Source organism: Prionailurus bengalensis, chromosome A2 (genome assembly GCF_016509475.1).
Source record: "Prionailurus bengalensis isolate Pbe53 chromosome A2, Fcat_Pben_1.1_paternal_pri, whole genome shotgun sequence".
NCBI classification, from domain to species: domain Eukaryota; kingdom Metazoa; phylum Chordata; class Mammalia; order Carnivora; family Felidae; genus Prionailurus; species Prionailurus bengalensis.
In genome coordinates this window covers 120,210,445-120,236,767 of record NC_057348.1, presented here as the reverse complement: position 1 = coordinate 120,236,767, position 26,323 = coordinate 120,210,445, and the positions used below count along the sequence as shown (strand labels likewise).

The 26,323-nt window shown below is 44.3% G+C and overlaps 1 protein-coding gene across 1 annotated transcript in view; it reads left to right on the top strand.

The window, feature by feature from the left end:
- Positions 1-204: 204 nt before the first annotated feature.
- CPVL (carboxypeptidase vitellogenic like) overlaps positions 205-26,323 on the top strand; it is a 115,012-nt gene continuing 88,893 nt past the window's right edge. The window contains exons 1-5 of the mRNA XM_043589171.1: positions 205-407; positions 8,441-8,559; positions 22,928-23,042; positions 24,192-24,250; positions 25,914-25,993. Of these exons, the coding sequence (XP_043445106.1) occupies positions 245-407; positions 8,441-8,559; positions 22,928-23,042; positions 24,192-24,250; positions 25,914-25,993 (536 nt within the window). The 5' untranslated portion in view covers positions 205-244. The remainder of the gene's footprint in view (positions 408-8,440; positions 8,560-22,927; positions 23,043-24,191; positions 24,251-25,913; positions 25,994-26,323) is intronic.

Below are 26,323 nucleotides of genomic sequence, written 5' to 3'. Positions count from 1 at the left end.
TAGCCCCTTCCTCTCCCTTAGACTGTGGACTTCAGGGTAAGCAGGGATTAGGTCTGTTTTGTTCAGGTGGTATCCAAGGTGCTTAGCAAAGGGCCTTTACACAGAACATTTATTTATTTATTTTACAATATACATTTTTTTTTAATGAAATAAATGAATGTCTTGTATATAAAAGGGCTGGGTAAATATTTACTCTTTGGATTCATCTGTTTTCATCCTAGGCCTAGAGAGACCGGTTGGTGCCATGTGGAAGACGATTGTTTTGGTGGTCGTGTTCATGTTCAGCCCTGGTGGCGGGATCTTTCACTCCTTATACAAAAATGTTCGGGTTTCCGTACCACATAAGGGAAACGTAGGAGAGCCATTATTTCTTACTCCCTATATTGAAGCTGGGAAACTTGAAGAAGGTAAGTTTAATAAAATCAGAAAACCACTGGGGTACTTTCAACAGTTTGGGGTTTTGTTTCATTTTGGTTTTTTAGCAGTTATTTTACAGGATTCAAAATACATTCTGGTATTTTTTTTAACCCAGCTGTTTTATTTCAAATATTAATGATTTGATGTCATGTATTATCAGAGTTTTGAGCTGAAATGAGAGTTGGTCAGGGACAGATTATCTGGTGGTCGAGTACCTACATTTCTATTTATAAAACTAGCGTAGTGCCTGTCCCCAGCTGGGCAATAATAAATACTAACCTTAGAACTTACTACACATACTGGCTCTGAGGATTCTACGTAAACTCACGTCAGCATCTTAACAACCCAGGCAGGTGTACCCATTTCACATCTAAGAACACTAAAGCAGAACGAGATTAAGTTACTTGCCAGAGTTGGGGGCACTTGGGTGGCTTCTTCAGTTAAGCGTCCGACTCTTAATTGAGGCTCAGGCCATGACCTCACTGTTTGTGAGTTCGAGCCCCACATCAGGCTCTGCACTGACAGCACAGAGCCTGCTTGGTATTCTCTCTCTCTGCCTCTGTCTAGCCCTCCCTTGTTTGCTTGCTCTCTCTGTCTCTCTCTCTCTCTCTCAAAATAGGTAAATAGGGGTGCCTGGGTAACTCAGTCAGTTAGGCGTCTGACTTCAGCTCAGGTCATGATCTCACAGTTCGTGAGTTCGAGCCCTGCGCTGGGCTCTGTGCTGACAGTTCAGAGCCCGGAGCCTGCTTTGGCTTCTGTGTCTCCCTCTCTCTCTCCACTCCTCCCCCACTCACTCTGTCTCTCTCTCTCTCTCTCTCAAAAATAAATGAAAACATTTAAAAAAATTAAAAAATAGATAAATAAACTTAAAAAAATTTTTTTAAAGTTACTTGGAGAGTCACAGCTGGTAGGTGCAGGATTTACACCCAGACAGCCTCCCTCCGGAGTCTATGACCACAGGCATACTGTTGGGCCCCTCTGCACGGCAAGTTACTCAAACATTCTAGACCTCGGTGTCCTCATTAACAACATGGAGTCACAGCCACTTAAGTCACAGGGATGTTATAAGAATCAGATGAGAAAACGCACATGAAAGCTCTATAACCTGTACGTTGCTCTCTAAATATTAGTGTTTGCAAATCACTTTTTATTTGGAAATTGTGGGGTTTCCAATAATTATTATTAATAGGAAAAAGATGTTATTGGGCATCATCGGAGACTAGAATTTATGACCTGCCTCTGTTCTTAATGCTTCCTTCTGTTTAGGTAAATCACTGGGTAGATAACACTACTTAATCTTTCTGGACATCAGTGGGTTCCTGAACTATAAAATAGTATATAGGCAGCTGTTTTCAAGTGTTGTTCGTAAAAGGAATCAGAGAAATGGGGTAGTGGCTGGAGGGAGCTGTGGGACCAGGAAGGGTCTTTAAACCGTAAGAGACTCTTAAAAACTGAGAATAAACTGAGGGTTGATGGGGGGTGGGAGGGAGGGGAAAGTGGGTGATGGGCATTGAGGAGGGCACCTATTGGGATGAGCACTGGGTGTTGTATGGAAACCAATTTAACAATAAATTTCATATTTAAAAAAAGAGAGAGAGAGAGAGCAGGAGACAATGTATTTGCTGATAGAAATGATTGGGAAGAGGGGACAGTTGATTGGGATGGGGGACTCTTACAGGAGCACTCTCTTTAGATGAAAGATGGGGAAGCTGGCCCATAGATGGAGACGTTGGTGTTTGCTTTGGAGGACTGACTGCTCTCGAATCACAGGCGGGACAACCAAGTTCATGGCTGTGAGGCTGCTAGGTTGGTAGACAGCAGGGGGATGTGGAAGTGATGCTGGAAATTTGAGGGAAATAATCATTTTCAAGATCAAAATAAATCTATGTACTCCACAAAGAAGGTTAAAAATAAAGCAACGCTTCTTCATTCAAAATATTCTCACAGCTAACAGGGTATTATTGTTTTGGGTTTTGTTTGGTTTAAAACCAAAACGTTCTTGTATCTTGGGGGTGCACTGGAGTCCTGGTCATGTGTCTTTTTTTCTGACGTACACGTCGACTCCATGTTTTACCATCTCTTTCCTGAGAAGAGGTGGAAAACTTGGATAAAATCGTCAGTGTATATTAGTGTACATTTTCTTAGAATTTATTAATTTATTTTGAGAGAGAGAGAGAGCCAGGAAGGGCCAGAGAAAGAGAGGGAGAGAGAGAATCCCGAGCAGGCTACGCATCATCAGTGCAGAGCCTGACGTGGGGCTCGAAGCCACGAATCGTGAGATCGTGACCTGAACCGAAACCAAGAGTCAAGACGCTTAGCTGACTGAGCCACCCAGGTGCCCCTGTGTACATTTGATGATGTAGCCAGCGACAGTGTAGTCAGAGAATGCAGTCATTCCTTTTTTTAAAAAGACTCATTTTGTTATTGATGTAGAAAAGTCATGAGAAGATGGTATTCCAATGGTACAGGCTCATATCACTAGACATATACGACGAGGCAAAATATCACCCAAATCTACAAAAACGGATCGCATGCATTCATTTGGGCTTCTTTAGTAAGTGGGTACTGATGGCTTAGATTATGTTCATTAACAACAAATCAAACCAAATCACTTAGTTAGAGCTGAAATGGCGTTGAATACTCATAACCAACCCTACCAATCCACACAGAAGGAATTTGAGACTCCCAAAACGTTACATGACTTGCCCAAGGATATGCAGGTAATAGGACCAGAGATGTGTTTAAGACCCAGATTTTCTGACTTCTGCTCTGGGATCTGCCTGCTCTAATTTGTTTCCCTTTGTTTTAGAATCTGGTGCTCTTCTGGAGTGACCAGATGCACACACATGAAACCAATTCAGGAATAAGGCAGTGAATACTAAAATACTAAAGTGTCACATTTTGAGGTAGGCATGTTGGAAATTTTGAGAAGGAAGCTATCCTATCGGTTGGTAGAGTCCAGAAAATAGCAATAGTGTAGTAAGAAAAATAACAAATCCTAATATTTAATAACTATATTCCCAATACATAGCACAGTTTCTATATGTAATAGGCATATATAATAAATACTTGCAGAATTTAAATTTTAAGCCTGAATATATGCCAGACATGGGTTTTACACACACATTAGCTTATTTAACTCTCAGAGCAATGGCAATGAAGAATGCATAATTATTGTTCCCATTTTAGAGATCAGGAAACTGAGGCCCAGAGGAATTAAATATCTTGCTCAGAGCCATTTAATGATAGTAAGTGGTGCCATTATAGTAGTAATTACTAAAGATAGTAATGCCAGAGGTGGCATTAAAACCTATCTTTGCTGGCTCCAGAACCCAAGGTATGAACCACTGTACTATGTGACTAGATCCAAACTAGGAAAGGATCTGTGTATACTGAGTGAGGAAAACAGTTAAGGCATTTAGCGCAAGCGACGCGTGGTGGTGTGTCTGTTTCATACATCTTGGAGGAACCAAGTGAAAACACAGAGAAATCCATCTGAGAGACTGTCCACATCCCTACCACTCCTGTATTCCTTGTTTACAAACATTTCACTGTTGCGGTCATCAGCAGTAGCAAGGAAGGTTTCTGAGGGAGGTAGTTTTCATCTTCTGCCCTTCTGTGCCAAGTCTGATAGATCGCCATCTGATGGATGACTTCTAAAATAGTAAAATTGATGTAATGTCACTTTCTAAAGTTCTGTTACGCAGTCAAAATCTTTGAATGGAATTTTGAGTGGCTGATCCAAATTCTGGTACATCTGGGTATTCACATACAGCCCTGATAACATAATTAAGGATAATTTTATTCATCCGCTTTACTGAAAGTTCAGGAAGCTCTGGACAGATGGTCAGCTCATTCCCCTAAATCCCTTTTGTTTATTGAGTCTGTCAAAACCTTAGGCGCATGAGTCTTAGTATCGCAATGGAACATTCTTGAGATAAACAGTAATTCACAAAAAGACAAGGGCGTTTTTATTTTTTAATCTCCCAATTAGCTGGCTTAGTTTTGTGTAATTGTAATTGCACGTTTACTTTCTCTGCAGCTAGAATAAACCCTTGAAACAAAATGAATAAAGGAGGCAAATTTTTAAATATTTACAAACACTGCCTTTTCACGAACTTTAAAGACTATTTTGTTATTAGGTGTCACTTTATTATCACTTACGGTCTGGCCGTGTCTTGTGCAGTACTGTTGATGACTGAAGACTTTGTAAATGTGAAATGCACCCTGATTAGCTGCTTCAAGTCCTTCTTTGGTCACAATCCAATCTTTTTCAAAGTGTTAATATCATAAACATTGGTAACTGCAGTGAATAATAAGGAGGAAGTGAAATCACTTCAAAGAAAACCTTTTCCTTTTTTTTTAAACTGTTTTGAACATTTGAATTGTGAGTCATGGTTCCAGGAAGTAAGAAACCCCTACATCTTCGGAGTTTATTTTCCACATTCCATTGGTAGACTCTGGAAGGATGAACCGAACGTTTGAAAATACAAAATATCATTTTAGTTGAAAGAGCTTTTAATTATTTTACCGTGACTTCGTTAAAGGAAATTTAAGAATTGAAATAGGGTGAAACACTTTTTAGTGAGCCAGAAAAAGTCCTTCTAAATTCTTAAGACCTTAATAAGGCCTGCCTTCTTTCGGAGGATTTTGTAGAAATATGCTAATCCTAGTGCATTGCCAATGCATAAATCAGCTGTACCTGTGGATATGAAGACAAGACAATTTCCCTGCTTTCCAGTAGCCCCTGATCTTCAAGGCAAGGCAGGAAATGTACCTGAGGAGGTACAAGGTAGCAGAGAAACAACTTTGGAAGCTTCAGAAAGGGAGGGCTGGGGGAACGTCGGAGTCATTGTCAGAGCAGGCCAGCAGACCTTGTGCTGTGCTGGCCTCAGAGAGATAGATTGATTCAATCATCTCTCTCCCATATTCCATTCCCTCCAGCTCCTTTCTATTACATATTTTCTTTTCTCATTCTTCTTCGACCTTTCTCATTTTTCTCTGTCTTCTTTCTCGAATCCCTGCTGCTCACATACCTCGCTGTGAGTCACATCTCATTTATTCCTAACCCTTCTACCTTCAGGTCTCTATCCACCTTTTTGGGGGTTCTCTGATTCTGAGAAGATTGATAGTTTGGGGGAAAATATGTCAGAAGTGTTTTCGGTACCACATTCCAGTTACAAAAGAAGTCTGGGGATATGATCTATAGCATAGTGACTACAGTTAGTAATATCATATTGCATATTTGAAAGTTGCGAAGAGAACAGATCTTGAAAGTTCTCATCACCAGAAGAAAAAATTGTAACTAAGTACGGTGATGGGTGTTTCCTAGATGTTGTGGTGACCATTTTGCAATATATGCAAACGTCGAATTGTTAGGTTGTACATCTGAAACTCATATAATGTTCCTTGTCCAATATATCTCAATTTTTTAAACAGAAAAAAAAAAAGTTTTGAAAGGCTGCCCAGCCCTGGAGGGTCAGCCTTCTTTGGGCTAATTGAGAGCGGAAGCAAAGTGGGGTGGGGTGGAGGCAAGGCTGCTGGAGGGAAGGGTGGAGGCTGGCAATCACCACTTTCCCTAAACATCCCCCTTTTCCTTTGCTTGAGATGCTCCTCTCCCTTTCTTTTTTCTTTTTCTGGCAGCAAGGGATAGGTCTTTTTGAGAAGAGCATGGGAAGAGCTAGAGAAGCTGGATTGAGTTAAGCAATCTTCCCTGGGGGAACCAGACGCCGCCAGAAAAAGGCAGAGTTTTCTAGACAGCACGTGGGGTGGCCCACAAGCCAGTGATGATCTTCGCTTCCTTTGCCCGAGCCCTTATTTTAGATGCAACTCCGTGTGCTGAGTTTGATCCCCACAGAAAGCCCAGGGTGGGGGAATCGGTATCCACATCTTGCACAAGAGGAAAGAGAGGCTCAGAGAGATAAGGCAGCTTGCCAGGGGGCCTGGTCAGAATCACAAACCTGGGTCTACCCATGTTCTTCCTATGGTACTAGCCTAGCAGGACCCTTCAGAAACTGCTCTTGAGACCCTGCCTTTATCCCACCATCTCTTCTGCTCCCAGATGCTACTTGTTCCTAATCAGCAGGTGCATTTCACAGGTAACAATAGCTGTGCTCCCTACGAGCCAGCTTCTTTTCTAAAGGTGGTACATGCATGGGCCCTTATTCTCATTGACACGTGAAGTCATCCACCTTCCGTGGATGAGAAACTGAAGCACAGGCAGGTCAAGGGACTGCCCAGGGACCACAGAGACGGTCAGTAGCAGCGTAAGGATCAGCAAAGTACGAAGGAAAGGGAACAGTGCTGTCTAGATGAGAGTTTCCCTGCCAGGAGGCAGGTTCATTTTAAAAGAGGAACTTGCAGCCCCGATGCCTTGGTGTGCTGGTAAGTGTCACAAGCAGCTCTGTGGGGACGGGGTCCTGATTTGCACGCTGATCTGCGCATGTAGACGTTCTTACCATGGCTTGTTGCCTGCTAGTGGTGATGTTGCTAATGCTAAGGTGGGAAGAGGCGCTAACAGCTTGAGAGCCTATGGGCTCCAGCACCCTGCTGAAGGCATCTTTAGTGGGTGGTGTGTGTGAAGGACTAAGCTTCCTGACCTGCTCCTCTCTCTAACCAGTCTCCTACTTAATATGTGTCAGACATAAATAGCTTTTCTTCAATCATTAGTTTTTACTGGGGACACTTGCTTTGTCAGCATTAAGGAATCTTTCTTCACCTAAACTCCCCTTCAGTTCCCCCTACCCCCTGCCATCCATGTCCCATTTCTCCTCCATTGTTTTCCTAATCACTGCTTGCGCTCCCTTCCCCCCCCCCCCCCCATGCCACCCTTACTTTGGGACTAACTCTTTGGTTGAGAAGCAGTGTAGCAGGGTCAGAGAAGGAGCAAACTCTGCACTCTGACTGCTAGGTTTGAATCCCAGCTCTCCTTTACTAGCTGTGTGACCTTGGGCAAGTTACTCACCCTCTCTGAGCTTCAGCTCATCTGTAAAGTGGGGATAATAATTACACCTACTGCATAATGGAAAGCCCTCGGTACTGTAGCCTTTAAAGTGTTAGCCCCTCTTAGTATTATTTACTCCTGGGTGTCCTCACGCTATCTGAGCAGTCCCTCTTTCCCCCTCCCTGTCCCTGTCCCTTTGGTGCCATAAAAAAGCCAGACCTCTGCCCTCTACAACTATCCTGTTGTCTTATTTGGTTTCCTGTGAGTAGCTATGAGGCCATGAGGTCACCCCTCGTCTCACTGCCTGCCTCTCCCTACCCTCCCAGCCATCCCCACTCCCCACATGCGTCAGCCTGTTTCCCTTAATGGAAGTGGCAGGCCCCTTGCTTTCATGATAAGGAGAGTGTGGAGAACATAGGCTTTCCGGAGGCTGAGAGCTGCTTAGCTATGTTGTTTTCCTTGTACCTGCCTCACCTTTTGGGACTTGGTGACTTCTGCCCTGGCCTTTTTATTTATTTATTTCTATTTTATTATTATTATTATTTTTTAATGTTTATTTCTGAGAGAGACAGTGACAGAGCGTGAGCAGGGGAGGAGCAGAGAGAGAGAGAGAAAGAGAGAGAGGTAGACACAGAATCCGAAGCAGGCTCCAGGCTCTGAGCTGGGCTCGAACCCCTGAACTGTGAGATCATGCCCTGAGTCAAAGTCGGGCGCTTAATCAACTGAGCCACCCAGGTGCCCCCACTTTGGTTTCCTTTTTAGAGTGGAGCTGAGGATAAGTGATTTTCTTTCTTTTTTCTTAGAAAGAAATCTTATTATAGCTCATAAATATATTTGGGGACCAAAGAAAAAAAGGTTAAAAATGCCCCTTGGCTACATTGTAAATGTGGAATATGTGGAACTGGCCAGGGCAAGCTGGAATTTGCTATAGTCCGTACCTTTATGCCAGTCTCCTGGTAGCTTTTCTGTTGGCTCCCTCCCAGACCTGGCCCATGAGAGGGAGAAGACCAGAGATGAGGCAGAGATAGCTAACTCGATATTATTTCTCTAATCCTCGGCTACATTCTTTTTTTCCACTAGCAAAAAAACAGAGTTTGGTTCCTCCTTTCCCTGGATCGAATGTGAAGAGTTACGCTGGCTACATCACTGTGAATAAGACCTACAACAGCAACATTTTCTTCTGGTTCTTTCCAGCTCAGGTAGGCCTGCGAGAGCGCTCTATGAGGACACTAACCCTCAGGAGCTGAGAGTTAGCCTAGGAAACCATACTTTAAAAAAAAAAAAAAAAAAACTTTTTTTTTTTTTTTCGCATCTTTTAGATTTTTTTTCTAAAAATAAGCGCCAGTGACTCCGTGTGGTGTTCCTGTTTATGTGCAGGAAACAAATGTTTGCAGGCAAGGTCCAGCTCTTAAATTCCTTGCAGCCTTATTCAGAATATTAATATTACCACCTTCTTCCTGCCACCGTCTTCTTAAATCATTCTGTCGTTGTTTTGTTCTAAAAATACCTTGGGCAAGGCTGGGCGGTGGGGAGCCAGTGGGGAGCCGAAGAGCCGAAGAATGATAAGCATGATAAGCGATGGGGAGATTCCCGAAATATACAGGTGTGATACATGTCAAAAGGTAGTTGATTGTGGACTTCTGTGGCTGCTCTGTCCTCTGTCCCCGTGGGCTTTGCAGTGCCAGCTCTTATTTTTGCGCCGCCTCCTTCATGCATCCGGTATCCATTAACTGGGTGCTACTCCATGGGAACATGGAAGAGAGAACTAAACTTATGATGGGGCTTTGGGGGAGCAGTGGGAAAGCAGTGCTAATCTAGGATGGCTTCCAGAAGGGGAATCACTTACCTTCTCAGGTCCATACACACAGCTGGATACATTCTTGTACTTTACCAGTCTTGACTTAGCGCACCCAGGTGCACACACACACACATATATGCATGTCACACAGCTCTTCAGCATGAACAAACCACTTTTGCCTTACGGGTACTGTTGGGCAGAATTGGTAGAGGTGCTGAGCTGCATAAATAAATTGTATCCCACCCCAGGATAATTTTCTATTTTCATTTTCCAAATTGGATTTGGTTTAGAAGCCAGAGAAAACAAAGAAAAAGCTATCCCTGCGGAGGGTTGTATTTATATTTGCATGTGATTTGCATATCGTCGTGTTGCATCTAGAAAATTGTTTAATCTCGGATAGTTTTCAAATCAAATTGCCTTTGTTGGTACTGTTGGGTTGGCTTTTCTTGACTTCTCATTTCTGCCTTCCCACCCACGGCTTCTGACATAGTTGGCCGCATAGCCAACTATGTGAATGGGAGGAAACATATTAGAATTGGTGAAGAATTCCAGATGCTTTTTGGTTGGGCTCATAGTAGTGTTCAGACTGTTGCCTACTCCAGGAAGACTTTCCCGAACCCTGGAGAATTTCTTAGTTCTTCCTTGATGTTATTGTTGAGTGCGCGGATGGGGTGCTTACTGCACAAAATTGAAGGAGAGACTTGCCCTCAGGGTTATATAGGTGCCATGCTGGCACCCAAGTGTCCCCCAGACTCCTGCTGCCACCTCCCATTGGTGGAATCCAACTGGAAACCAGAGGTGAAGGGTGGGGGAGTCCAGTTCTAGAGGTCTGTCTACCAGGGCACAGAACAGAGTAGAGAATGCAATAGAGAAGCAATGAGGAAAACATCCAAATACTCAATACAACTGTCTTAAAGAGAATTGGTGTACATTAAGCCTACCAATAAGACCTAATTCTAACAGGTGGACATTTTTCTCGTGTTCTTGGAAATCTCTTCAACTTTATGCCTTCCGGAAACCATACGATACATGTGCAGTTTTGATATCACACCTTTCAATATCCTTGAATGGAGGCATTTATCATGAGCCCCTTTGTATTAGTTCTCTATTGCTCTTGTACAAATTACCACAGACTTAGTGGTTTAAACAACACAGATTTATTAGCTCACAGGTCTGTAGGTCAGAAGTCTGACATAGGCCTCACTGGCTAAAATTAAGGTGTCAGCGGGGCTGTGATCCTTCTGGAGGCTCTCGGGGGGGGATCTCTTTCCCTGCCTTTTGCATTTTCTGGAGGCTGCTCACAGTCCTTGCCTCATGGCTCCTTCTTCCATCTTTACAGCCTGCGTCAGTGGGCTGAATCCTTCTCACGTTGCATCACTCTGGCCTACTCCATGGTCACATGACCGTCTCTGACTCTTGTCTTCTGCTGCCCTCTTTTACATTTAAGGACCCTTGTGATTGCATTGGGCCTACGGGATAACCCAGGATGATTTCCCCCATTTTAAAGCCAGTTGAGGGGCGCCTGGGTGGCGCAGTCGGTTAAGCGTCCGACTTCGGTCAGGTCACTATCTCGCGGTCCGTGAGTTCGAGCCCCGCGTCAGGCTCTGGACTGATGGCTCAGAGCCTGGAGCCTGTTTCCGATTCTGTGTCTCCTTCTCTCTCTGCCCCTCCCCCGTTCATGCTCTGTCTCTCTCTGTCCCAAAAATAAATAAACATTGAAAAAAAAAAAAGATTTAAAGCCAGTTGACTGGCAACCTAATCCCATCAGCTACCTTAATTCCCTGTTACCATGTGGCTTAACCTATTTACAGGATCTAGGGATATGGATGTGGATACCTTTGAGAGCCATTGTCCTTTTACCAGAAAGAAACACCTTGCACAGCTAAAATGGTGTGGACAGAAGTGTAGTGTTGCCCCACGTACCCACTTGGGGGAGGGCTGGAATGGGGGCCTGAAGACGCGAGTGTAGCCTATGGGGTCACCTTTCCTAATCCCGCTCAGTGTTCCTCTGAGGCCTGCGGGAGGGCTCTACCTCCCCCTCCGCGCTCTCTGCCTCCTTTAGCTCGGAGAAACCCCATTTCCTACTTTCTCTTCTGCTTGGATGGCTGTTTCTGATAGCAGTGAGCTCCCCACTGACATCTGCATGTTGAGTCTCCAATAGTAATAATCCAGATTTGTGAAAACAGAAATTAATGGGGTGGGGCGGGGGGAGAGAAGTGGTCCAATGAAAACAAAACGAAGACTCAGTCATTTCTTTCTGAGGTGGCCTCTGAGCAGGTATACAGAATTATCTAGAATAGAGGTGGTGTTCCAGGACTGGAAAGCCGGTCAGGGAAATGGGCCTAGACTCTGCATCCTCTCCTGGTTGCCAGACCGAGATCTGAACCCCCGCTGCATTAAACAGTGACGGGCTGTTAGGGGCCCCCCTTAATTCAATGAAGACCTAGCGATGCATCCGCTGGCCAGATTATGCTCTTTTGGGCCCAGGACTGTAGCCCTCAACACATTCTTAGATGAGCCCAAACGACATAAACTCGAGGCCGCCACACGGGAAAAAGATGTTAGAGCACAGCGTGTTCTATTGGAAGTGATAGGCTCAGCTTCAGGGGGGAAACGGACAGGGATGAAAGGCTGACAATTGTCACCATGTGGCAGCCAGGATAGATTTTTCTGAGACCTCCTTACCCAGGGAGGCCACATGCAGAGCTGGCATCTGAGGCCCCCAAGCAACCATTCTTGCCAAGCCAGTCAGGCTGTAAATTATGGAACAGGCCATATCTCCTTCTTGAGTGTAGAAGATAAAGCATGTGAGGAGAAGCAGTGGTCACCGAGATGGGGGAGAGTTCCTCTCATTTGGCAGAAATATCCGTTCATTGCCTGTCACGGGGAGGCAGCCGATACTCATCAGGAGAGAAATGACCCTTTACAAAAATTGAAGGTGGAGAAAATAAGAGACTCAGGAAGGATGCTGCACTTGTAATATCCTCTGAGTATTTTTTTTTTTTGGGGGGGGATGCTGTTTCTCAAATTAGTTTTGTTTTCCTGTTATTTCTGTGAGACTCCCCTGTTATTATATACAAATCAGTGCATAATGGATTCCAGAGCTGGAAATTTTTTGGTGTGTAGCCGGGAGGCAATCTGTGAGAGAAATAATAGGCATTTTCCGTGGGATAAAAAGTATAATGAAGCCAATAAAAATGTAACAATTGTAATGGCTTTTGTTAATTGAACATTAACTAGGTACAAAACACCGTGCATATTCTTATTTAAACCTTACGAGCACCACATGGGGAAGGAATTGTTATCCTTCTTTAAACAGATGAAGAGAATTACAGGGTAAATAATTAGCCCCAAGATGACCAACTAGAGATTGGCAGAACTTGAATTTAAAACTAGGCCTCTGGTAGAGAAATCTTTGTTCTTGATCGCTGTGTGTTGGTCCTGAGAATCAACTAGCCATGGAAGGTGCTAGACTCCGGTCATTAACATTATAGCTCTTGAGTTAGTCAAGCTTGCGTAAAATCTTGGCTCCACTACTTACGCCAGATGTGAGGATCACAGTACCTACCTGATGATGATTTTGAGACAAATGAGAGAATGTGGGAAAACCTTAGATTGGTGCCTGATACATAGGAAGTAGTGTTGCTATTCTTATTATTTCATAATTATCATCAGTATTATCATCAGTATCATTAGTTTTCCTATTATTAACACAAATACTGTATATAAAAAGTATAATGAAGCTTAGTTCTTAAGCCAGTCACAATGCGGGATGTTAAAGAAGACAGGAAATGGGCCATTCCAAATTGGAAGTCCCTGAATGCCAGCGAAGAATGCAAATTAATTGTTGGGGGGGTGTTAATACATTACAAAGCGAAACTGAGGTTTTCCACATTTAAGAAGATAAAAAGGCAGAAGATTATTATTGTTAAAATTAGAATTCTTCCCATTGGAGAAAGATACGCAGTATTTGACTTTGTCTTATAGGTATAGGAATATAGGTAATTCGTTGAATTATTTGCATCAAATGTGATGGAGCCCAAACCCGAGGCATTTAGACTTGGGCCTAAGCCCCTTTACTAGACCCCATCTTGCTCCTCTGGCCACGGGGAGTTGCTGGGATTCCTAGAATCTGAGTATCTGGTGACTGAGAAAGTTCAGTATCATATTGAGGAGTCAGCAAGGTTGGAATAGAGTGAGGTAGCCAGCCTCCCAAGAGCGATCCTTAGTTTCTTGATGTCCATTCTACTGTGTAGTCACCCGCCATATTGAATTAAGGCTGGCCTTCGTGACCAATACACTATAGCGGAAGTGATGGTGTGTGACTTAGAAGGGCAGTGCTGCTTCCGCCTTGGTCTCTTGGATCACTCACCCTGAGGGAAGCCAGATGCCATTGGGAGGACACTAAGACAACCATATGGATAAACCTGTTTGGAGAGGAAGTGAATGTTCCACCCACCAGTCAGCACCAACATTAGATGATCTTCATCCAGCCCAAGTCAGATGACTGTAGCCCTGGCTGATATCTTGGCTGTCACTTCGTGAGAGATCTTGAGCCAGAACTGTCCAGTCAGACGTCCCCAAATTCCTGGTCCACAGAAAGCACGAGAGATGATAAATGAATATTGTTATCTTAGGCCACTAGGTTTTGGATGCATGTTATACAGCATTAGATGACTAATATAGCCTCGCGTCCTATACTCTTTGGGCTGTGACTACGATATCTTATGACAACTAGAACTCATTCCGGTTCTGTCCAGTTACTTGCTTCACAGTAATAGAGCTATCAACATTTTCCCTGGACAGTGAACATGATATTAGGCTTTGTCAGTAGAGGGTGCTGGAGAGACATTGCAGGAGGAAGTTGGCTTCTCTTCCTGTTCCCTTGTCCTGCATTTCACTTTCTCCTGGCCCTGCTGTCCAGTCCGTCAGCAGGGCGTGTGTGGGAACATCCAGTAGCCCTCTGCTCTAGCTGGGCGCCCAGACCGCGAAGACCCTCAACAACCTTATAATCCTGGCTCCGTCCCAGTGACCGCCTGGCTGCAGCTCCTTCAACACAGACGCCATAACATCCTAGGCCATGCCAGCGAGCAGGTTCCCTAAGCCAACCCTCAGCAGCCTTGGCCACCTGTACCCGAGGCTGGTTTCCCACCGCCTTCCCAACGGGGACCCCGTGCACTCCAGGTTGTGTGCCACTTTCACACAAGTGGACTCCCAACATTTTGACTTGCTCTGTACCTGCTCCCACCAGCCACAGACCACTTTTCCCTGGAGGCCTTTCCTCCTTGCCCCTGGATTCCTGGCCAATTTTGAGCCAGGCAACCCAGTGAACTTCTCAGCCACCCAGTGGGTATAACCATACCTTCTTCAAGGAGGTCTAGACCATAGTCTTGGGACTTACACCTTAGGGTGTAAGCCTTGGGAAGAGCCCCATCCCTGCCATATGAGTTTGCCCATCCCTGGGCACTTTCCCTCAGTCCAGAGTACTCTTTGGAGTTCTCCTCACATATTTATGGTTATCCCCCATTATAATGAATATCTCTTTAAAATTTCCCTGTTCCTTGGTGGACCCAGGAAGCCTGTCCAGCATGCTGATATTTGGCCAACACTGAGGATGTGCCTCTTGGGGGAGCCGACCCCCCCTGGCATTACATCCCCACTTCTGCCCACCGGTGGGTGGGTGTGATACCCATGGTGGATGGGGACCAGAGCAAACACTGGAACCTGTAACAGAATTAAAGGTCAACATTTCCATATGAAAAGTAACAATAACTTTAAAATGGGAAAATTTAAAAATTAAAATTGCTACATGGTTTCTGTCTTCTGATTGGACCCTAACTAATATATCCACCCCATTCTAAATCCTTCTCTCCTGCCCCGAGACACCAAGGGCAGAAAGTATGGTCACCTGGAAAGGCATCAGGAGCCGGGACAGCCAGTCTTTCTGTCTCAGCCTTATTCTGACCAAGGCCACAGGATCACTTATCTGTGCCTCATTCCTCTCTCTTGGCAGATCAACATGCTTTGTTTCTCCAGGTATCTGGCAGAAGATGGCTGCCCTACAGTTTCTGCCTTTACCTGTTCTCGAACTATGCAGTCACCAAAGATCCACTAGCACTTCTGCTAGGGGCAGATGTGATTGGCCCACTCTGGGTCAGGTGTTCTTTCTCGGTCCAGTCAGCTAAAGCTGAGGGTGCCGTTTCGTGTGATGTAAGCATGACTAATGGGCCCTTTCTTTTGGTAAATGGAGAGTCAGTTCCTAGAGAAGGGGTTGTGGATAGAACAGATCTCTGGAAACTATGTCTACCACAGATGGCCGTAAATCCATTAGTCATACGACCAAGATTTGGAGGTCGTAGATATTTGTCCTCAGACTTGCACTGTTTATCGTCTTTGCTATTATTGTAATAACGGCACTGGAGATCTGGAGGAAGAGAAGGTAGGTGAGACAAAACAAGGAGAAAGCAGCTAAAAGTGATAAATGACAGATCATTCCGTCCATAGACATATTCAAAATGCAGAAACCGTTGTGTGCCTGATTTAACATGGAGAAGAAGGCGACTAACTTGTTCAACCATTTCTTTGTTTGCAACAAGAATGGGAAAGACAGGCCTCTCTCCAGCACCACCCCGCCTAAATTCTAAATTCCAACTTGATGGCATGAGGCACCAACAGAGAAGCCATAACTGCCTCATGAAGGAATGAGAGCCAAGTACAAAGGTTAAGAAGGAGAAAGGTAAAGAAGATTCTAGTGGTTGGAAGTTGGCTCAAATTAATGAGATGACTCAAAGCTCCATGAGAGTCAGTGGGAGCTTGGTAGTTATGTCAAGAGGCCTCAAAACAGAAAACAAACAAACAAGCAAACAGAAAAACCAAAACACGTTTGAGGAAGTTAGTTTTCCCGACGATGGGGCAATGGCAACAATCGTAGTAGAGGAAGATTTAGCGAGAGGTCAACAGCAACCACTGTAAGTAAAAATTCTTCCCCAAAGCACAAAATGTCTTAAGCAAGTTGTTTATATGTATTGGGAGTGGGTGTGTAGAATTAAAATGTTACTAGTTAGCTAGTTAGCGATTCTAGTCACAAAACCAATTGCGTTAAATAAAACTCGCTGCCTTGATTAAACCATTAATGCAGCAGCTGAAGTATCAGCGGAACTGGGATCTGTGTGGCAAAATGGGAGTCCATTCAAACATACTTGGGGGAATTTCAAGACATTTACTTGGGGTACTAATGACTTCAATTAAGATAGAACACATTACTTAAACCCAGCAAATGATCAGCCTCTGCATATAGAAGCGTGAAGGGAGCTTTAATTAATTTACTAATTGCACGTCTCATCTTAAGTGGTACCACTGATTTGGGCCTGTTAGTGGTTTGGTTGCTGTGTTCTCTTACAAAGTATGGTGCCCTTTGTGGGGTGGGTGGGAGGAAGAGGGTAGCTAGAGTATGTACCCAGCCCTGGGCATTGGCGGACAATGTTGCCCTAATACTTGCTTAGATACCTAAGATTTCCTGGTGGCAGATTTCCTGGTCTTCTGTATAAAATGCAATCAAGTGACTTCCGAGTACCAAGATTGGCAAGACTTTAGTGCCACTCCCACCCCCAGATATATGAACTTCCTGCTTCAGTGATATGTGTGAGGCCTGAGTAGAAGGTTATCTTTACCGTGGAATACAGAAGAGGGCTTCAGAGGACAGAAGAGAAGGTGGGTATGGTTTGACGGGGAGCGGGGTGACAAGGAAGGCTCAGAGCACAAGGGGATGCCTTCTACAGAGGGCACGTCCACGTGGGGAGCAAAGGGCAGGAGGGCTTGGTTTCATTAGTGTCTACCTGTGTTCCTCTGTGCTCGCTTAGAAGCAAGGAGAAAGGGAGAAACTGGGTGTTTCCAAGTATCCTTTTATGTACAGAATGTCAAACCGAATGAATGAGTGTCACTTATTGGAATGATGATCTATTAAGACGTCGGGTAGATTTGTTCACCATCGTTATGAATAAGTATTGGGATGCGCTAATGTGAGACTTGGTGAAACTTCTGTGTGTAGAGGTTCTAAAACACTAAATAAATAACCTGCTTCCTTCTGGGCTCTTCATTTGGGAACAAACCCCGAGAAAGGAGTGTCCAAGTTCATGAATTGGCCACCAGGGGTCACCAGAAGAATTTAAAGGGCTTCTGAAGCAAAGCCCTGGTTTCTTGCTCACCAACAAAAGGTGCAGGTTTGTGGGACCTGTGTGCCCACACTCTTCTCCAGTGGAGAGGCTTCTCGCTCAAACATTTACTATTCCTATGTCCCTTCTCAAATTTATAATTTCTTCGTCCCTTCTTCGTGATCATCAGTTCTTGCTACACTACTTGGACCTACACAACATTAATAGAGATCTTATTTTCTTTATAATTAAACATATAAATGCTTATTAGTAGAGGATTACTTACTTTTAAGGTCTTAGCTCGAATGTTAGCCCCTCACCAGACGCCTTCTTTAAGTAGTCAATCTAATGGCTTTCTATTACTCTCTCATATCACCCGTTTATTTAATTACTTATTTATTTCCTGTCTTCTTACCTCCCCAGAAAAATAATCAGAGCTAACATTTAAATAGATGTTTGGTCGGGGCGCCTGGGTGACGCAGTCGGTTAAGCGTCCGACTTCAGCCAGGTCACGATCTCGCGGTCCGTGAGTTTGAGCCCCGCGTCAGGCTCTGGGCTGATGGCTCGGAGCCTGGAGCCTGTTTCCGATTCTGTGTCTCCCTCTCTCTCTGCCCCTCCCCCGTTCATGCTCTGTCTCTCTCTGTCCCAAAAATAAATAAACGTTGAAAAAAAAATTAAAAAAAATAAATAGATGTTTGGCTATTAATAGCCAGACACTGTTCTAAGTGCTGTGCATATATTAATTCTTTGAATCTATATCGCAACCATATAAGATCGGCATTATTATTATTATTATTTTTAAGCAGAGGACACTAAGACACAGAGAAGGTAAGTAACTTGCCCAAGAGCACACAGCTATAAAATAAGATAGTTGGAATTCAGACCTTGCTAGTCTTGTGCCAAAATACATGCTCTTAAACATTAAGTATCCTACTGTCCAAACCTTAGAACAATGCCTGTCAGTGTTGTATGTTAAATGGGTTAATACATTGTGGTAAATCCAGAATGCCATATGGTTTAGCCAAAAGATGATATGCACTATTACGAAAAGATTTTCACAACATGTTAAGTGAATACAGTAAATATAGAATATCTTATATAGCCTGATTCTATTTTTGGAAAAAAGTATTTACACACATAGCATATATAACATCTACAAAATATATTTACATGTGTGTGTATGGGGGGTGCATAGAGAAAAACCTGGAAAACTAACCATCTCCACGATCATCTCTGGGGACTACAACTGGTGGGATAAAGGAGATTTTTTTAATACCCTCTCAAATACAAATTAATTAAGAGTAAGTGCTTTCTTTGTAACATAAAAAATTTTAAGGAAAATTTCTAGAACTTTTCACAAAAATAAATGTACTATTTCTCGTGTTCCATATGCTCTTGAATCATCGCTTCAAAATAATAAGTACTTTAAAAGCCCTGAACTTTGTTAAGTCTTAAGTGAATTAAAGCACTTGCTTCTTATAAGTTTTTCAATGTGGGTTTTTGTTCAGGATGTCTTTGTTTACTTTTATTCATTCCTAAGTCGGGGGTGCAGAGGGGGAGAGGGCTGCATTCTCACAACTGAGAGCTAAATATGTCACCCTAGGAATGATCACATTACAGCTTTATGCCATTATTCTTGATGTAATTATTGTTGCAGGCCATGTCATTAGGATGTCATATCAGATTACAAAAGTCTGTGTGCTGTGATATAACTAACTCTTGGGGCTTTAGCACTGAATACGTAAACCTTGATTTTCCAGCATCTGACTTTTGCATTTCATTACAGATGAGGCTAGTATTAGCTCATAGGTTGGTTGGAGTGTGGTAGAAAGATGTGTTCATGGAGTTTTCTTTTTTCTTTTTTTCTTTTTATTTTTATTTAATTTATTTTTTTTATTTACATCCAAGTTAGTTAGCATATAGTGCAACAGCGACTTCAGGAGTAGGTTCCGTAATGCCTCTGACCCATGTAGCCCATACCACCCCCCCCGCAACCCCTCCAGTAACCCTCTGTCTGTGCTCCATATTTAAGAGTCTCTTATGTTTTTGTCCTCCTCCCTGTTTTTTATTATTTTGCTTCCCTTTCCTTATGTTCATCTGTTTTGTCTCTTGAAGTCCTCATATGAGTGAAGTCACATGATATTTGTCTTTCTCTGCCTAATTTCACTTGGTGTAATACCCCCTAGTTCCACCCGCGTAGTTGCAAATGGCAAGATCTCATTCTTTTTGATTGCCGAGTAATATGGAGTTTTCTTTAAAAACGGGCTTCCTCAAGGGGTATTTGAGCTCATTTACCTCCTTCAGGAAAGTACATTCGAGGAGCAAGGTCGGCTGAGGTTGGAGGTGTGTATGCTGATCTCTTATTATTGAAGCATTCCAAGAATGCAGTGTCCTGTACTTCAAAGTTGCATAATAAAGATGTTTGGCACCGATGTGTTTGACTTGACTTTGTAGTGTGGCCTCTCAGGGTCAGGCTATTTTTCTGAGAGCCCAGAGGTCCCATCATTGTGCCAGGTCACAGGAAGGGACATGAAAAGGGAGGGGAGGGGAGGGGAGGGCAAAGACCAGAGGGCCAGGGCACCCGAGAGGACAAACTTCCTTTACCCTTGCAGCTTCTCAGCCCTGCCTCCACATCAGAACCACCCGAGAGCTTTGAAAAAGTCTGATGGCTGCCTCACCCCAGACCAATTGATTTGGTATCACTGGGATTTGGGCCTAGGCACTAACGTTTCAAGAAGGTATTTTAATGGGTGGCCAAGGTTGAGAACCACTGGCTCACGTGTAGCATACCGTGGCTTCTGGAAGCTCTTGTGCACATTCGGAAAGAAGTGGGGGCTGGGCGTCCACTGGAATGGGTGGGTGCACAGTACCTCCCATTCCCAGGGAGGCTGGACCTGCATCCACTGAGATGCACTGGAAGGTGGTCCCGGTAAGTGGTGTTGAACAGCACGTTAGAGCGTGGGCCGGGAGCTAAAAATCACTTATTCAGACCAAGCACACAGTCAGGGCCAGGCAGGTTAGGGTACAGATGGTTCTGTTTATCTGGCCCAGCAGAGTTTGCAATATCATTTCATGATCCATTTTCTCACGCCTGTGAGGTGGGCATTATTGCCATTTGCTGGACTGGGAAGCCGAGGGCTGGAAGATTCTGAGGGTCAGGATCACACAGCTGTTTTGTGGCCAAGTAGAACCAGAATCTGCCGGGCTTCCAATTCCAGTTGGCATACCAATGCCCCACTTCCCCACAGCAGCCTTAGAAAGCCGTCTTTGATTTTAATATTTCCTAGCTCAACTTATAAGAGAAATCCCTAATTCTTTTGAATTCTTTATGGACATTTGCAAGGGGACTAACTAGTGAAAAACTGACCAGGGAAGGTATTGGCCAAAGGTGCAAGGGAAAACACCAAACAAGCCGCTTTTCCGGTCCTCTCATTTATGGAGCGTTTATCTTAAAACCATCTATAACTCCTAGTGTTTCTTTCTCACATCAGTCGCTGACGTGTGCAGAACACGTATTATATCCCACTCAACTGAGCTTTTCGAAGATTAATTTTAGCCCTCACATCAACCACATGACATAGGTACTATTACTGATCCCCATTCTACAGATGGGGAAACTGAGGTTCAGAGAGCTTGGGCATCTGGCTTAAGGTCACACAACTAGTAGATAGGAAAGCCCAGATCTGAATCCAGTTAGGGGTAAGAGCTCACGGACTTGCATTATACTGGGCTGATTTTTAGCCCTGTATACAGCCCTACAGTCCTGCTGACCCAAGTTTCCCAGTCTGACTCTGGGCTCCTACCTTTTCTACCTGTTTCTTTAACCACAGTGATTGTTTGTACTTATTATACCTTTATCACACGTTAGGCATTCTTCCAAAAGCTTTACAGATTTTACCTCATTTAATTCCTTGATGCGGGAGAAGGGACCTCAGGGTAGACCCTCCTACAGAGGCTCTTGTCCAGCTTACGGCTGTTCTTACCACCACCTCCCTTTCTGCAAGGCTGACTTTGTCAGACTCCTGGTGACCCGAGAGGAGAAATCCCTGTCTCACATCTGTCTTTATGGTTAGAACCCTGTGGTCAGCTCTGCTTCTAGGTTCTTGGCTGTGGTGCCCAGATCTCCTCCCCTTGTGTTAGTCTTGCCTCTGCCCACAGCCTTCTCACATCATCCGGGTAGATGGAACCAGTCCGCTCAAACGTGCAAATGAAACACTGACTGCTCTCTACGTGACTGGGCTAAGTAAGAGGTTGTAGATTTCGTTCTGAGCTAAAGCGATGAGATCTTGCTTGCTAAGCCTGGCTGACTGAACATCAAATGAGCCATGACTTCCAGCCAACACTCACTGTCACATCCAACTGTGAGCCTCCCTGAAGCCACTTTGAGCTCCTTTCAGATTGCTCTGGAGGATTCACGTAGGGCCTGGTGACCTCTCGTTCACCACTCTCACATGCAGCTCTTTTCTGTGTTGACGATTTTCCTCCGCCATTTCCCTCTGTCTGTGGCATTGTTCCCTGGCTCCTCTCATGGCTGGATCCATCTAGAATTCAGATCTCCTTCAACTCAGGATCTCACTCAGTCTTTCCCTGATCACCTGTGTTTAAAGGAAACACCATTCTTTTCTGCCTTCACCCACTCTCTTAACATCGCCTTTATTGCCTCTTCATACTCTTTAATCATTGGGTTTATTCTTTATAGTCTCTGTGTCACATGAAAATAGAAGCAAAAGAGAATAAGTCTTTTTCTTTTTCTTTACTGCCAGAAACTCATTTTTCATCATCCCCACTCTGCCAATGACCTTTTCTTATTTACCTCTTCCCTGTCTCCTAAATCAATTTGTACCTTGTTTGGGGTTTTGTTACTAACTGATTCTGGGCCTATGCACTTCTTCTCAGTTCCCTCGTGTTTTTTTTTTAATGTTTATTTATTTTTGAGAAAGAGAGACAGACAGAATGCAAGCAGGGGAGGGGCAGACAGAGAGGGAGACACAGAATCTGAAGCAGGTTCCAGGCTCTGAGCTGTTAGCACAGAGCCCGACGTGGGGCTTGAACTCACGAAGTGTGAGACCATGACCTGAGCCGAAGTCGGATGCTTAACTGACTGAGCCACCCAGGCGCCCCACAGTTCCCTCATGTTGAATAAAGATGCTGTTGTCTTTGTGGGCACCCTCTCAATGAATGAAATCAGAAAGGCAGTTTGGGCTCCAGTGAAGCAGGTGAACTGTCACCGAGGAGGACGGGTTCTTTGTTGTGCCTCTTTGGGAACATGTTGGCCAAATGCAAGTTTAAACAGATTTTAAAAATATAGCCACGCCCTAGGCAATGTCTGGGTCTCTAGGGGCCTACAGAGGCAAAGCTTCTATCTTCAGTGGGTTTTCTGGCTATTGGCAGGAAAAGACTGAACTGAGCAAGATAGATACCAGCATGATGAGGCAAATACTAACTTAAAACAAGAGATAACCAGCACTGTGCTTGTAATGGAGAGCAGACACCGGGGTCTGGGCAGGCTTTATGAGATTTAGTCGAAGCAGTGAAAAACACAGGGTTTGGATATGTTTGCTTGGGTGTATTCTTTTGCTTAGTGCTCCGTGTGGTCATCGGCTTCTTTGTCCCCCTTAGGTACAGCCCATGGCTGCTCCAGTAGTTCTCTGGCTGCAGGGCGGGCCAGGAGGTTCATCCATGTTTGGACTTTTTGTGGAGCACGGACCTTATATTGTCACAAGTAACATGACTGGTAAGTATTACTTGGACTCTGTTTCCCCATGGAGAGGTTTTCACCTGAAACTTACATCTGCTGCATAAAAAAAAATTAAAGTATACACAGAACCACTAGGAATAGCTTGATAGTTGCAGGTTATAAAAACATATCTTTCTGACCATGTCTGTCCAAGAAGGAGGAGCCACCAGGCTGAGTGTCCTGGCTGGGCTGCCTTCTCCCTTGAAATCTGAGTGAAAGGTTCTAAGCTATTTTCTTGCAATCTGCTGCTGACTTAAGCAATCTGGGCTTATGAAAGCAGTTGGTATTTATTACTATTTGGGCAAGCTCTTTTGCATGAGCCTAATGGGTGGAATTGTATCCCTAATTATTCACATCAACAGAACACCGTATGGTTCAGTAGCATAAATGGTCAGATATCCTGGAAGCAAGATGCTGTGGGTGGAGACAGGGGTGAAGGAAGGGGCAGAGGAACCACATCTGGTTGTAACCCTGGGTCACCTCCATCTCATTTTGGGGGTTGGGGAAGATTGTTTACTTTCCCTGGGACAGAATTTGGAGGGCGAACGACTTTGTCACTCAGGTATAAAAGAGTTGTTCTCTTTGGCATTAGGAAGGAAGAAGAGGCTTTAGAAGAAGCCGCTGGGAAGGAATCGACGGGAAGTCGATTTCCTTCCCGTGTGGTATCTCCCTGAGGGCTCCGAGGCATGTGTTTGTCGGTGTTTATACCTGCTTATTTATTTCATCCTCTGGTGGGCACAGGGTTCAGTTTTACTGACGACCCCCAGGGATACGCAGTCAATGAGGATGAGGCTTTAGAAGAAGAGACTTTAAGAATGGTTGATTGGATCAGACAGATAGGAGGTTTATAGGTTTTTTTTCTAAGTGAAACAGTTGCAAGGGGTTTTGTTTCCAAACTTTATCCTAGATGGAGAAACCCTCTGGGGGTTTCTCTAGGTCCGGGAAAAGTAGAGGAGAAGAGGGGAGAAGAAAAAAGGTGCTGGTGTCTGTTCCCTACGGTATGAGGCTGAAGCAGTGTCAAAGGGACCCAGGAGTTCATTAACACGATGGGGACAGGTGGGCTTGCTGGGCTGCTGACCAGAGCCAGGCCGTAGGTGGGCTGGTTGGTTAATGACCCAGTCTCAAACCTCTTCTCTGTTTTACTAGTGCGTCCCAGAGAGTTTTCTTGGATCACCACATTTTCCATGCTTTACATTGATAATCCAGTGAGTATCCGATGGTCCTATGAAATGCCAAGTGGGCCTCTCTTGTCTTTTTCCTTTATATAAGGTACATTTAAAAAATAAGGGAAAAGAGGGGTGCCTGGGTGGCTCAGTTGATTAAGCGACCCCCTTCAGCCTAGGTCATGATCTCGCCGTTCCCGAGTTCGAGCCCCACGTCGGGCTCTGGGCTGACAGCTCGGAGCCTGGAGCCTGTTTCGGATTCTGTGTCTCCCTTGCTCTCTGCCCCTCCCCCATTCACACTCTGTCTCTGTCTCTGTCTCTCTCAAAAATAAAAATAAACGTTTAAAAAACATTTTAAAAAAATAGGGAAAAGACACAGGTTTAGGGTTTTCTTTGTAAAACAGAATTTAATCTCTTAAACACCATCTGAGATGGCGTTTTTCCAGCATATATCATTAAATCTGAGTTTGGAGGAATTTTTCTTGCTACTTTCTCTCCTCTCATTTTTAATCTTATGAAATGTCCTGTTCACTGAATTATATCATCCAGGATAAGGGATTGGTTTCTTTCGACTGATGATCTGCCTTCCCCATATCATGGGTTATTGTATAGTATTGGAATTCCTAACATTTCTAGCAGAGTTGTAGATTTCAAAAGTCAAAGCTGGTCTCCTTCATTTATCACAGTGAGCCCCATCTAGGAGCAAAATGTGGGGTTCTCCTTTGGAAGTTCTTCTGAAATTGAGTCCAATAAACAGAAAAATAGGAGAGTAACTTTAGAGTTAGCTTCTGCAGATCAGGAGTGTCGTTGCCCCCTAACTGATTTCTCTGATTTCTCTCACGCCCCAGATGGTTCCGAGAAAACAGATAAATAGGGAGAAAAAAAAAAAGTCCAACATACTTGTTCCCTCTTTACCCACCAAGTTTTGCCAGCCATCCTCTTTCCTCGTCTACAATTGCGTATTTCAAAAGAAGTCGAATGAAATGTCCTGTTCCCTTGTGTGTTTAGGGAAAGCAAAAACAAAAATGTTTACACCTAGTTGAGGTGCATCCTTTATGCAGATTTTTGACACAAAGTAAGTGGCAGCTTCTTCTGGATTTACAGCTTGGTTGTCTATGCGCTTCTAGGTGTAAGGAAGTGTTAGTTTCAAACTAATCTTTATTTTAAAACTTCTCTACTGAAGGTGAAGGGGCTTAGTGGCCATATTTCTCACAAATAAAAAAAATGAAAACACACACACACACACACACACACACAAACTATCGTTCATCTCCAGCCTAGAGAGTTCCTTCTTAGCAGGACAGAGCAATGCGCCCTCCAGGTTTCAGAGAGGGGACAACTTTGGGTCTTTTGATAGTGCAGCGGTGGGGGGGCGGGGGGCAGGAAAGGTGAATGGCTCCCCTTTAAATCAATATCTGGCAGAGTCCACATTGTGGAATCAGGACAGCTCAGCCACTGACCCCAGGGCAGAGCTTTGTGCTATTGTTCTATTTGGGGTTGGTGGAGGGGAGAGGCAAAAGGTGAAATGCAGCATTGCCCCCACCATGGGGATGGGTAAAGGCACATGGGGTAGTGTGGCAGAAATCCCAGCTCAGAGGCTTGACTTTTGGAATAAGGTCGATTTCCTTCCCGTGTGGTATCTCCCTGAGGGCTCCGAGGCATGTGTTTGTCGGTGTTTATACCTGCTTATTTATTTCATCCTCAGGTGGGCACAGGGTTCAGTTTTACTGACGACCCCCAGGGATACGCAGTCAATGAGGATGATGTGGCACGGAATTTATACAGGTAAAAGGTCTTGGCTGTCTCTTGACCTTCTTCAGACCAAACGTTTTTCTATTTCAATACGGAAATTCACCCAATGGTGTCAGTAGTACTGATGGATCCTCATGGACTAATTCTTAAAGACATATTAAAAATACGTCTACATGAGGAGCTCACACACTCACACACACACACACGTGTGCGTGTGCGCACATGTGCGTACACACAGTCTGCTTTTTGCTTTGTTACTTTATCACTGATAACTGTGAAAATGGCCGGCAGACTTGCTGGGATGAGCACTGGGTGTCATCTGTAAGCGATGAATTGCTAAATTCTACTCCTGAAACCCATACT